The sequence below is a fragment of the Acomys minous genome (assembly GCF_964271855.1).
Source record: "Acomys minous genome assembly, chromosome: 6".
NCBI classification, from domain to species: domain Eukaryota; kingdom Metazoa; phylum Chordata; class Mammalia; order Rodentia; family Muridae; genus Acomys; species Acomys minous.
Genome location: NC_140487.1, coordinates 104,160,692 through 104,173,915, shown reverse-complemented (window position 1 = coordinate 104,173,915; position 13,224 = coordinate 104,160,692). Strand labels below are relative to the sequence as shown.

At 47.9% G+C, this 13,224-nt stretch overlaps 1 protein-coding gene across 3 annotated transcripts in view; it reads right to left on the bottom strand.

Moving 5' to 3' along the window:
* CSMD2 (CUB and Sushi multiple domains 2) overlaps positions 1–13,224 on the bottom strand; it is a 573,432-nt gene that overhangs the window by 250,856 nt on the left and 309,352 nt on the right. For 2 of the 3 annotated variants that reach the window (XM_084784630.1, XM_084784631.1), the window contains exon 10: positions 10,454–10,575. The exons of the other annotated variant lie outside the window; for it this stretch is intronic. In XM_084784630.1, the coding sequence (XP_084640756.1) occupies positions 10,454–10,575 (122 nt within the window). The remainder of the gene's footprint in view (positions 1–10,453; positions 10,576–13,224) is intronic. 3 annotated transcript variants of the gene reach the window in all.

Sequence of the window (13,224 nt, the reverse complement as noted above, 5' to 3'; positions counted from 1 at the left end):
AGCACCCCTAGGCAGATGATGTGCCCTGCAGGAGGATTGGCCACTCTCTGCAGTGACTACAGCTCTGGCTAAATATGGTCATTGTATCAATGCCTTCCAGTCAGACCTGGGGCAAGGGACACTACTTACCAAGCCATCGCCACAGAGGGAGTGCCTGATTACCAGACCCATAATGGGAAAATATTGCTTTAAAGGGCAGAACCTTGAGTTATAAAATGATTCCCATCACTGGTTCCCGCTGCCGTTGGACATGAACCACACCACGGAGTACTGACCAGGATGCAGGGGCTAATTACATCAAGAGGCAGGTTCAGCACACAGGGACTTGCCTTCCAGCAGGCCCCAGCACACCGGGTATCCATGCTTTCCTTTGTTCTTCTCTCCTCCGATTTTGGCCTTTGTTTAAGTGCAGGATCCTATAATGACTCATTAACTAACCTGCAGATCACGCAAGCTCACAAGACCCCTTTGTGAGGCAGGAGAACCTTCAGTGGGAGAACCTGGCATAATCAGAAGCCACATTTGTATACAGCTCAGACATCCAATTTAAGCCCATTAGATAAATGGATAAACAAACGCATCTTCTGGGGCGTGATTACTTAGTGCCTGCCATGTGCCACGCATGGCGCGAGCTGCTTCTCATTAAGTCATCGCACCACAACTTAGCATAGCATCCAAACGCCAGGATGCACGCAGGCCACTACCGCTGGGGAGCTGCAAGAGAGAAAAGGGTGGGGTAGAGGACCGGATCCGTGTAGGGAGGAGAGGATGCACAGGGGCTGGCAGTGCAGGGGAGGGCATAGGCTCTGTTAGTAAATACTGTGAGGGGTTCAGAGTAAGGGAGAGGGCAGAAAGGTCAACGGAGGCAGGGGTGGGTGAGGCTAGAACAGCCTACGTGCATGAGGCTTCTGCTGGATAGTGCGCTGAGGCTGGGGCTGTTTGGACCGACCTCATGGTCACGTAGATGGGCAGCTATGACTCAGCATGAAGTGGGGACGAGAAGCAAAAGAGACCTAGTGCAGAAACTGGCGTGGGGACGCAGGCTGGGGGGAGGGGCTGGTGAAGCAAGGGTCTCTGATAGTGGCAAAGAGAGAGTGCACCGGAGCAGGGCAGCCTCTCCTGAGAACGGTGTTCCAATGTTCTTGAGCAGGAGAAACCTAGACCTGGACAAGCTCAACCCAGACCTGGAAAAGCATCTCTCCATCAAGCAGTTCTGCCCATGGTGGGAGAAACAGGCAGCGGCAGCCTCACTAGTCTTGCTTTCAGGGAGACTAGGGAGCCAGCGGTAGGGGCAGGGACTGTGCACACAACGCTGTGCTGGTGAGAAAGCAGAGGAAGGAATGGGGGATGGTCGCAGGATGTAGGCTTTGCAGAGAAGGTCTTGGTGTCTCCTTAGCATGGAGGAAGAGAGAAGGCACAGGGACACACCTCTGAGGTGATCTGATGAGATCTTCCACAGTTCAAGGTGTCTGCCATTGGGGCTTAGGGAGTGGGCAGTGGGAGTAATCCCCCCCCTCCCCCAGCATAGCCAGGCTGGTGGGGTCACTGGAGTGCCCCTTAACATCTTAATATAGAGTCTCCAAGCGTTCACAGAGCTGCCTGAGGTGTTCTTTGTAGGGAATGGTCTTGGGACTCTGAGCCCTACTAGGTATTTCTTCTTCTTCTCTTCTTCTTCCTCCTCCTCCTTCTTCTTCAGATTTATTTATTTATTATGCCTACAATGCTCTGTCTGCTTGTACCCCTGCAGATCACATCATAGATGGTTGTGAGTCACCATGTGGTTGCTGTGAATTGAACTCAGGACCTCTGGAAGAGCAGTCAGTGCTTTCAACTGCTGAGCCATCTCTCCAGCCGCCCCACCCCCCGCAACTAGGTATTTCTTATGCTGAGCCAATTCAGGGAATACCATGGTAAGCAGATATTATATTAGCATTAAGATGAATATTGTGGTCCAAATGCCCGGAGTGGGCCTGCCATTGCCCAAGGACACCACACACCTGTCTCCCCTTCCCTGTATCTACCAAGCTCCTGGGATGCTAGGTAGTGGGATTACTTATGTATAGTTTATTGGGAAGGGATGGATGCCCTGCCTGCCTCCCATTCGGGACTAGGCTCTTGTCTCCATAGTGCAGACTGTGGAGCCTCCAGGTTCTTGGTTTCTGTGATCATGCTAAAGCAGGCTCATGGCCATCCCCAGACCATAACAGCTCCTCTCTGCAGGCCTGGAATATTCCTGACCCTTCCTGAGCACAGCTAGTAGGAGCTATGGAGAGGCTGCAAGTCCAAGAAGGGCCCTCACGCCCACAGGGCCACAGCTGCCTGGGAAGCGTAATTGATCTTCCAAAGGAGTCAGCTGAGTGACACGTGCCCTGGTCCTCATGCCTCAGGCCCTACCTGTCACCATGCCTGGTCTTTGCAAAGGGAGCCATGGTCCTCTACTCAGATCTGTATTGCCTGGACAGAAATATTCACCTCTCCACTCTGAGAGTCCCTGCTTGCTCTGCCCTGGCCTGTGCATGGACTCCAGGTCAAAATACGCCCCCCCCCCAACCCATCTTTCCTTCCTCCATGTTCTATTCTTTACAAGTCAAGGCATCTTTGTCCTCAGCATCCAATGCTTCACCTCCACCCACCTAGCCCCCAGCTCTGCTGTCTGGTCCATGTGCAGGCTCCACTCTGTCACCACTGCCATTGCCAGGAATGTCCTAACTGGGGAAGTCCTGCTTATCCATCTCAGTCTCCTACCTCCCCAGGGCCCTATGGCTCTTTCACCCATTAGGATGGCTTCCAGGTCCACTCAGTCTCTCAGTTCACTTCACAATCATGCCCCTTCCTTAGGCTTCTATTCCTACCCATGTGTCATCTGCCCCCTCTCTCTTTCTCGAACCCAGATTTATGCACCCTAGGGCATCCATGGACTCCACAGTCTGTGTCCCTCTTTTGCCCTGCAAAAAGGAGGATCATCCTTTTGTATTTTTTCTGTGTTTGTATGTGTACAAAGGCATGCATGTATATGAATGCGAGGGTGCTCATGTGTGTGCACGCATGGGTGAGGGTGTGTGTGTGTGTGTATATGCATGTGCATGTTCACAAGCACACATGGTGACAAGAGGACAGCCTCAAGTGATCCTCTTGAGCTACCTACCTTTTTTTTTTCCTTTAAGATTTATTTATTATTATGTATACAGTGCTCTGCCTGCAAGTACACCTGTATGCCAGAAGAGGGCATCAGATCACATTACAGATGGTTGTGAGCCACCAAGTGGTTGCTGAGAATTGAACTCAGGACCTCTGGAAGAGCAGGTGGCGTTCTTAACCACTGAGCCATCTCTCCAGCCGCCACCCCCCCCCCTTTTTTCTTTTAAAAGAGTCTCTAGTTAGTCCAGGCTGGCTGGTCAGCAAGCCCCAGGGCTGTGGTTATGGAAATGAACACACACCACTATGCTTGGCCTTTTAAAAATGGGTTTCGGAGATGGAACACAGGTTTTTGTACATGCAAGGTAGGCGCTCTACCAAGCCAAATCATCATCTCAGCCAGTATATTTTCTTCTAAAGCTCCTCGTTAGCCTAAGCTTGCACCAAACAGTCATTCATTTTGTTCCTCTCCACTGCTGCCCTGGAATCTTGTCAAAGCTCCCTGGCTCCAAAGCTCTTCTGACTTGCCCTTCCCTGCTTACCCTACAGTACCAATCCCAGTCGCTCCCATGTGTACCTTTACAGTCAGTAGCAGACAGTCCCACAACTACAACTGCAAGGACACTGGTTAAAGCTGTGTTCTGCCACTTACTGGCCATGTGCGCTGGCCTTTTCCAACCTTTAAAGTAGCTGTACCCCAGCTTCCTCACCCATCTGGTAGGTCTGTTCAAACCTAATTCATTATGCAATCAAGAAAATGTAATGGATTGTTTATAGAGTGGGATTCGTTTGCTCAGTGACCGGCCCAGGATAGACTAGCGGTGGCCTTAATGCATTGAGTTTCACGTTCCTTTGCTTCAAGATAAAACCTAAACCTTGGGCTGAGCTCCTGGGTGCCTCCTGAGGTGGATCCTGTTAGCCTTTCCTTCAGCACCTGATCCAGGCTTGAGGAGTTACTTGCATTCTCAGAGGCTGTTCCAAGCCTCAGTGCCTTTGTGCGGGCTCACTCTGAGCTCCTTCCTACATACTGACCCTTAAGATCCTGCTCAACCTTCTCCATTGGGAAAACACCCCTGACATTCCAGTTAGTGACTTTTTCCTCAGCTTTCCCTAGTACTCTGGCCACCCTTCCAGCCACACATCCCTGTATTCCGGTTTTTCCGCATCCTCGGCAGCAGAAGACGTCCAAATGGCCAAACGGATGGCCACCTCTTAAAACATACTGCTGGGCTTTTCTACTGAAGGAGATAGCCTGGGGTAGCTCCCCCAGGGGCCATTTCCCGGAACAGGTTTGACAGTATGCACAGTCCCATTTGTCAGCAGGAGGTCACTTCACTTCCTCACCTTCAGCTTTGAGACTCCAGCTTACACCCTCCTTGGTGCAGGGGGTGCTCACGTTGTCTGGCTCCCCTCCCACCTGGCACCAGGACTCTGGGGACCTTTGAGACCTATAGAGAAGGGGGCCAGCTTCCAGAGAGAGCTTATCCTTCCTCTCAGCTCTTCTGCTTTTCCTTAGCCACAGCTGGAATCTTATCCAAGATCTGCAGAGATGCTAAAGGCAACTTCTTGCTTTGAAAGGTCTTCTCTTCAGAGGGCCTGGCTCCAGGAGCCCAGATTGAAGCAAGCTCTTCTTTGACACGTGGTGGAGGGGCCACTATGGAATCACTAACCTCCACATAGTGGTGAGGCTTGGCTTTAATGAGAGGGACACGAGCTATTCTTCAGTGAATTCACAAACCTCATTCAGATGTCCTTCTACCCCAACCTTCAAGTTCAAAACGGAACCAAGGGACTGTCTGAGCATTGAGGAAGAACCCTCTGGGTAGCCTTTTCATCACCTTACAACAGTAAGCTCTTGTGGTCTAGCCTCACTCCACATGGCTGAGGCAACCTTCCAAGTAGCCCAGGTTGATCACAACACAACGCACCACAATGTGGCTCTTTCCTTGTGAGGTGCTGTGCAGCGGAACCTGCTCTCTGTGTTTCTAGTGCTGGGACCTTGGATGCTTGGACCAAAGGATTTTGAAGTGTTGGCAGAAACTTAAAACCAAAATAATTTTAAAAGCTCTTTATCGATTATACAGAGTAAATGCTATCCTTTGTAAAAGCCTATGTGGAAGCCCCCGAGACTTTATTAGGGCGCAGGCCTGTTAGGGTGGTAGTTAATGTAAAATGAGGTCCTAAAAAGGAGTCCTGACAGGAGAGATATGGTGTCCTCACAAGAGGAGGGAGAGCAGGAGGAACAGGAGGAAGCTGTCTTGACTCCTCTGTGTGCGGAGAGGTGAGGCTGGAGGAAGGAGGGCAGGATCAACAGGAGGCCTGCAAGCCAGGTTGAGCCCTCTGCAGAAACCAAGTCGGCGAGCACCTTGATCATACCTTCTGGCCTGCAGAACTTCGAGGAAACAAATGTCTGCTGTCTCAGCCCCCTGCCTGAAGTGCCGCCATTTTGTTGGAGCAGTCTGAATACATTTACATAAGGAGGAAGAGTCAGGGGCTGCTGCATAGCAAGTGTGAGGACCCAGAGAATGACCTGGAGCATGCAGGTGGCCTTAGCCTTGAGGAAGGCCAAGGGGAACATCAGCTTTGGTTTTAGGGACTTTTGAAGAAGAAGGGACAGGCACTAAGAGGCCAGAGCTCCCCGAGATGGGGACACTCCTGTAGAAAGCAGCACGGGGGTGAGCTGGAAATCGGTCTGTTGGCTCCCACCTGGGGCCATCTGCCCTGTGAGTGGACCAGGAAGCTGCAGAGCTGAGATCTCAACCCTGAGAGGGCAGAAAGCAAAACCTCCCTTGATCCTCCATGATGATAAGGGCCTTTCACGTGACCCTTGTTGCCTTCATGTTCCTTATGCAGTTTGAAACCTCTGTGGTGAAAAGTTAAGTCTGAAGAGGGTTACAGGCAGAGGCGCTCCCGGCACAGGTGCAGGCCAATACAAGTTTTCTATGGAAATTAAGAAGTTCTACCCTGGTCTCAAATAATCCCCACAGTTTATGATTCTAGTCATATAGCCAAAAATATTCCACAGCACAGATGGGAACATGGCTCTGGGGGTCATGGGTGGTGAGAATTGACACCCCCCTCTCACAAATTATATGCATAAACTTCATATTAACAGACACAGAGTGCAAAAGAAACTCCATTAAAAACTGGCCAAGGCTCCCAGCATACAAGCAAGGGGAAATGTAATCAGGAACATGTGAGAAGGGACAAATGACGGTGTCACAAGTGACAGTTTTTCACAATAGGTCTTCAGTGAGTGAACTTAACAGCTTGGAAGAGAAGTGACCAGGAGAGAGGAGAAAATATGAACCGAAGAAGCTAGAGACAAAGACAAGAAGAGGTTTTTCCCCCAAACTCCTGAAAAAGAGAAGAGAGGCAACAAAGATGGAGAGGTAGCGAGAAAGATATTTGCTAAGCACCTCCAGGATCGTAGGAAAGGCACAAGCCACAGATCCAGGAAGTGTGGGGAGCTCACACAGGAAGATGTGCGAGGCGCCCTCGTCTGGACACAGGACAGTGAACTGTTGGGGGCAGCAAGGCCAAGGAGAAGGTCGTGAAGCAGACAGAAGGGGCATCCTGCAAAGAAGTGATGACAAACTGACGGTGACAGCAGAAGTCAGAAGACGGCAGAGCAGTAAATACAGCGGCAGAGGATCTATGGGCTCAAATGTCCTTGGGTCTTTCTCCTAAGAACAAGGTAAGGAGACGTGCCAAGACATAGGAGAACTAAGGGAGCGTGCCGGCAACAGGGCCACGGGTTCAAAAGCACGGAGCTGGGGAGGGGAAGGGGCCGTTTCATGGAGTAGGACTGCGTTGGAAGTGATTGGAAATAAGGAGCCGGTGACTGCATCTGTAAGCCCAAGGCAGAAGCCCGAGCCGGCACTGGCTTACTACACTGCAACCCTGCAGAGCATGGGAGGCAACGGGCGGCACAGAAAACGCGCGCAGCGGAGAACAGTGGGCCACTCAAGGTGCAGTGTTTTGAGATCCCTGATCTCTCAGGAAGAAGAAAACAAAGTTCTAGGACTTGGGGCTTACTAAATATACACACTCATGTCTCTAGAGTATTTTAGACTAGCGCTAACCGACAGAACGGTATCATTAAATATGATTAAATAGTCTGATTTTTCTAGTTAAAAGATTATTAGTCTGTGTTGTTTTTTTTTAAACCCAGCTCTGCATAAAACAAAACTAACAACAACAACAAAAAACCCCTCAGCATAATCAAATAGAAGTTGTAAGTAACAGAGTGGAAAAGACAAGACAGAAACCAAAAGGAATTGATGTAATTGCTGGAGGTTGGGAAGGAGTGGGAAAGCTTCAAGGAGGGAAAATCAACACACACACACACACACACACACACACACACACACACACACACACACAGAGAGAGAGAGAGAGAGAGAGAGAGAGAGAGAGAGAGAGAGAGCGCCATTATGTAATTATTTTGAAATAGTTGATTTACTAGGAAACCATGCAAGGTTCAAGTTGTGTCTCTAATTACAGACTCAAAATACAGGACACATAAATTGACAGAATTTCAAAGAAAAAGAGACATAACTGCTGTTATAGTGGGAGATCTTTATACCCCTCCATCATAGGTCATTGATTAAGAGGTGAAAAAGTCAGTTAAGACATAAGACACACAACCAACAAGCTTGATGTGGTGGAGAAATTAGAACAAAAAATGCAAAATGCGCCTTGAAAAAACACGTTGTTTTTTTTTTCCCCAAGCACCCGGAGAACATGTGAAAAATGATCCTTTTTGATGCAAAAAATAGATCAATTAATTTTAAGTGATTTGAGATATAGTTTTTCCTAACCATAAATTTTATAATCAGCCATTTTTATAACCAGCCAATTTTATTGTTTAAAAATCTGTCTATCTATCTATCTATTTATCTATCTAGCTATCTCTAAACAATATAGGATTGGAAGATGAAACATGATGGAACCTGGGAGATCTTCTGAAAAGGGCTATGGGCATAGGTCAGTGGTAGAGCACTTGTCTCACATGCGTGGGGCCCTGGGCTCATTCATTAGCACAAAAGCTAGAAAAAATAAAAATAAAAAGTGGGAGAGATGGTTCAGTGGATACTAGCACTTGCCGTTCTGGCAGAGGACCTAGGTTTGTTTCCCAACACCCACAAGGTGACTCAAGTTCCAAGGGATCTAATACCCTCTCTGGCATCCTCAGATGCCCGGCACATGTGTGGTGCACATATGAATACATACATACGTACATACACAGACAAAACATTCTTATATATAAAATGAATAAATCTTTAAAAATACAAATTAAATACCAAATAACTATCAGAACTAAATGTCAGAACTATGCTATAAATATTGCTTATGAAAATTTTTGGAAATATAGTCAAAATAATCCTCAGGGAAATTTGTAGCCTTAGATGCTGAAGTAAGATTGAAAATAATGGCCTGAGCAGCAAAAATAAAATGCTAGTCAAAAAATAAAATAAAGGCAAACACACAGAAGGAAAGAAATGATAAGCAGAAAATATTTTTAAGGGAGTATTAACAACATCAAACTCGGTTCTCTGAAGAAACTAGCAGATATGCAGCTTTTGGAAATACTGATTTTTTTTAAGGGTATAAATCAGAAAAGAAAAAGTACCAAAAGCACAGTATCAGCAGATATCTTAGCTATAGTAAGAGACAGCAAGCATATATATATATATGTATAAAACATACTTTTGAAATTTTAGCTAAGTGATCTCAAGATAAAACCAAATGACCCAGATTGCTCTTTAGTCATTACAGATATTGAGTCTGTAGTTTTAATTTCCCAACATTAGATCCAGACATATTGGCTGAAAAATTTCACCAAACTTTCAAGGCAAAAGTTATTGCAATTTTCCACTGACAATCCCAGGAGATAGAGAGAAATACTTTCCAAACTGTTTTATGAAGCCAGCATTTTCTTGATACAAAATTCTGGCAAAGAATAAAACAAAAGAACAGAGCTAATAAAATAGAAACATCGTATTAAATAAGATGTTAGCAAATTAAATGTAGACGGGCATGGAAAGTGTCCACACTAAGTGACAAGTAAAGGACCCGGGAATGAGACTGGCAGCACTGGGAGAGCCCCGACGCTACACTACACTACAGGTTGAGAACCAAGGAGCAGAAGGAAGATGGCACCCCAGGTGTGGGATGCTGTCTGATAAAATTCAACATCCATCCTCAATAGGAAGTCTCAGTAAACTAGGATGTGAAAGGCACTCCCCCAAGTCTCAAAGGAAACTCCCCAGATTGAAAACAAACATCACATAGAACAGCGAAGAAGCAAATTCAGTTCAACGTCAATCCGCCGACATCCCAAAGGACACACAGCTCGGAAAGGAAGAGACGTAACCACCATTCTTTGCAGGCGTCAACTGTCTATGCAGACAACGCCAAGGAAATCTCAGGTGAGATATTAGCTATGTACAAAAAAGAATCAAAGTACAAATGTTGATCGCACTTTTGATGAGCATCAAGAAAAAGGTAGACGATGGATTTTGAAAGCCATGGCTTACGGTTATACAAATCACACTGCCATATTTATATAACGTAAGCTATGGATAGTATTTAGGAGCAAATGTATTAAGAAATGAGTAAGATCTTCAACAAGGACAAGTTTATTGGGAGCCATAAAAGAAACCCTAAGCAAGTAGAAAGGCATACCATAGTCATGAACCAAAGGACTGAACAGCAACAAATCGGACTTCAAATGATTCAGACAGGTTGCTGTGGATCCTGTCAAAGCTGTTGTATTTTTTAAAAAGATAACAAAACACACTTAAAATAAAAATCCAAAACAACAGCAACCCCCTCTACCCCCGTCAACAGGAATGAATACATGAAAGCCTGTGGATAACAGAGTAGAACTGTACACAACCTAGTTTAATGGTGGTTGAGGTCATTAAAGACAAGATGACATTTATACGCAGGTTGAATGCTGGCACACGAAGTTTTGCACTCTAGGGACACACAGTTAAGTAGAAGCAACCATGAGGATGATAAATACACTTCAGACCATGGCTGTCTCTGCAGGAGCTGGGGATGGGAGACTGCTCCGAGCACCAACAAGATAGCTGGGTTTTTTTTTTCCCCAGATTTTTCCTTTTTCTTATGCTGGGACATGGCTACAAAGTGTTTCTTGGATTAATGCTATTTACATCTTTCTTAGGCCCTTTTATTGGAAGCTCTCAACAGAGAAGCTGCCCTCCAGGAGGCTGGTGGGAAGGTAGCAGTCATCTCTAACCTGCACCTGCCCGCAGGACCCCCACCCACCCTTTCGTGAGATCCTTACCTTGGCGGGGTTGAGTGCTGTGATGATCCACACACAGTGTGCGTTGTTGTCATACTGAATGGGGAAGTTGGGGGAAGTGATGATGCCTGAAGGGCCTCGGAGGTGGGCATCACACATGCGGGCTGCAGAGAGGAGATAAGGCAGACGGTTCAGTTTAGAGCAGGTTCAGTCCTTCCTGTTTCCCACGCGCAGGCCAGAAGAGATGCCACCTGGACTATCTCTTTCCAGAAACCACCTGCATCCTGCCATCTATGCCCACCTTTCCCAGGCTTAGAAAGAAGTCATGGTGCCCGGAGCACTGTCCTATGGGCAGTGAAGAACGGCCAAGGCAGTCTCAACACTCTCCTCATGTCTACCCCATTCCTCCCAGCTTCACTGAGATAAGGTAGCTCACCCTCCTAGACCAGGGCTGGGTGGCTCACTCACAGGCACCTACGGTTGCACCAAGCATCCTGCCCCGTTCGTGTTTGCAGCCCCTCTCCAAACTAGTTTTGTGCTGCACTGAATCCCTGGAAGCCTGACTTCTATCCTTCCTTACGTCTCCCACCTTGCAGGCTTCCTGAACTAGGGTCTCATGGTGCCCTAGTGAAGGTCACTCTACTGGTGTCAGAGTGCCTGTACCAAAATGCTTGATTCAGACAGTTCCAGGCACCAGAGTGGCTTCAGGGCCAGCCTGTTGCTTCCCTCATCCGTCCCCTCCTCAGCCCATGCCTTGGAACAGGCTTTTGACTAGAAGCATAAAGACTCAAGGTGAATTAGAAGAAGTGCTCTCCTCAAGTAGATAGAAAGTGTTATCAATCACGGCTTAATCTAATTAAGCTCTTTAAAATAGCTTCGAAACTAATTAGATTAAGGGGTGATTGATCTCATTTAAGGTTCCACGTTGGGTCGAGGTGTTTGCTTCCTTTTTAAAAAACATGTGCACAGAGTCCTAGCCACCTCATTCTTCAACGTTAGCGCACGGCTAGTTTAATAAAGGGCTCCGTGAGCCTGCTCTGTCACTGCCCACACGGCAATTCATCCCAATTGCAGGCAGAGTGCCTAACGGGAAAGGCAGAGCGCGCAAACTCATCAGGCCTAAGCATGTGAAATGGACGTGCTGTCAGACTTGCTTTCTGTTGATGACCTCAAACTTCCCGGGGGCTCCCCTCTGTGTGGAGCCAGGCATGACAAACCTTTTTCCAGGGAGCTTCTCCCGGGAGTCAGAGAAGCAGGCTCCACAGATCCCAGGTGTAATGGGTTGCTGCCCATTGCCTGCACTTTCCCACGCTCATTTACCCCAACATTTATTAAGCGCCTATTATGGGCCAGCCAGAACGTGGGCTAAGAAATGTCAGCAGAGCCCCGCCTCTCTCAAGGACCAGAACTAAAGCCGGAGGCGTATAAGAAAGCCTGGGGGACCTCACAGGGGAGCACAGCAGCTGTAGCTGCAGAGCAGTTTTGAGGAGCTCTTGGGTCAGCACTGTATGAAATATGAGTCCTATTGTGGTTCACCTTATTGTGCACCTGCAGGAATGGTCCCCCACAAATGAGCCCCGATTATTGACTGAATTGAGTTTATGTGGTGTGTCTGTGTGTGTGTGTGTGTGTGTGTGTGTGTGTGTGTGTGTGTGTGTGTAGACCAGAAATACACTGGCTGTATTTCTTCGTTGCTTTCCAGCTTATTTTTTGAGCCATCAGTCTTTCAACTCAACTAAAGTGAGAGTTCACTGATTTGGCTAGTCTGGCTGGCCAGCAAGCTCCCAGCATCCTCCTAGCACTGGGTAACAGGTGTGCACTGCCACACCCAGCTTTTACACAGGTACTGGGGATTCAAACTCAGGCCATCTTTGTGCAACTAGTGCCTTACCCACTGAGCCACCTCTTCAGCCCTGAATTGAGTTTCGACACCTCACTCCCCACGCTCTCGCGCATATCCAATTGTTTCTCTCACTTTGTGTTGAAAGACACTTTGACTTGCAGGTCACCGTTGGGGAGGATGGCACAGTGGAGGACAAGCCAATCTTGGGTGTTTCGCACCTTAGCCTTTCCAGTCTAACTATCTGCTGGCTGTCCAGGCCTGGGGCCCGGTGGCGGTGGGCGGTGGAGGGGGGGGGGAATGAGGAACCCCTCTGCATTCACATATTTCTCCTCCTCATGTGATGGGTGACACAGCTCAATGAGGTCTGGTGAGCAGGAAATCACACTGAATTGCAGACAGGAAGACTTCTGTGCTGGGGACATTCTCAGAATTTAACCAAGGGGCCCCAGGATGGCCAGACAACTCAGCATCATGCTTGCTGCCTTTCCATATTCAAGATTCCTTTCAGGTTGAGGAAAATCCAGTGCTATTCTAGCTTTCTTTAAGAGTGTGTGTGTGTGTGTGTGTGTGTGTACGTGTACTGTCATTTATATACAGGAGCACACGTAGGTGTCTTCCTCAATCACTTTCCACTTCAGGGAAAGTGACAGAATCTCACTGAGTCTATGGCTTGCCAATTCTGCTACACTGGCTGGCCACCAAGTGTGCGCTCTCCTACCTCCTCTGTGCACTCAGCTTGGGGATTACGGGTACCTGCTGCCACACGTGTCCTTTTATCTTTTTAAACATTGATTCTCCGGCACAGGACTCAGGTCCTCATGCCTGTGTGGTAAACACTTTACTGACCGAGCCACCTCCCTGGAAGGCCTGAAAGGTCCTTTACATAGGCTTTTCTCTCTGACAGGATTCCCACCCCACCTTTAGTGCTCTAGCCCTGCAGAGAATCCTCGCACAGCTCCCCACCCCCACC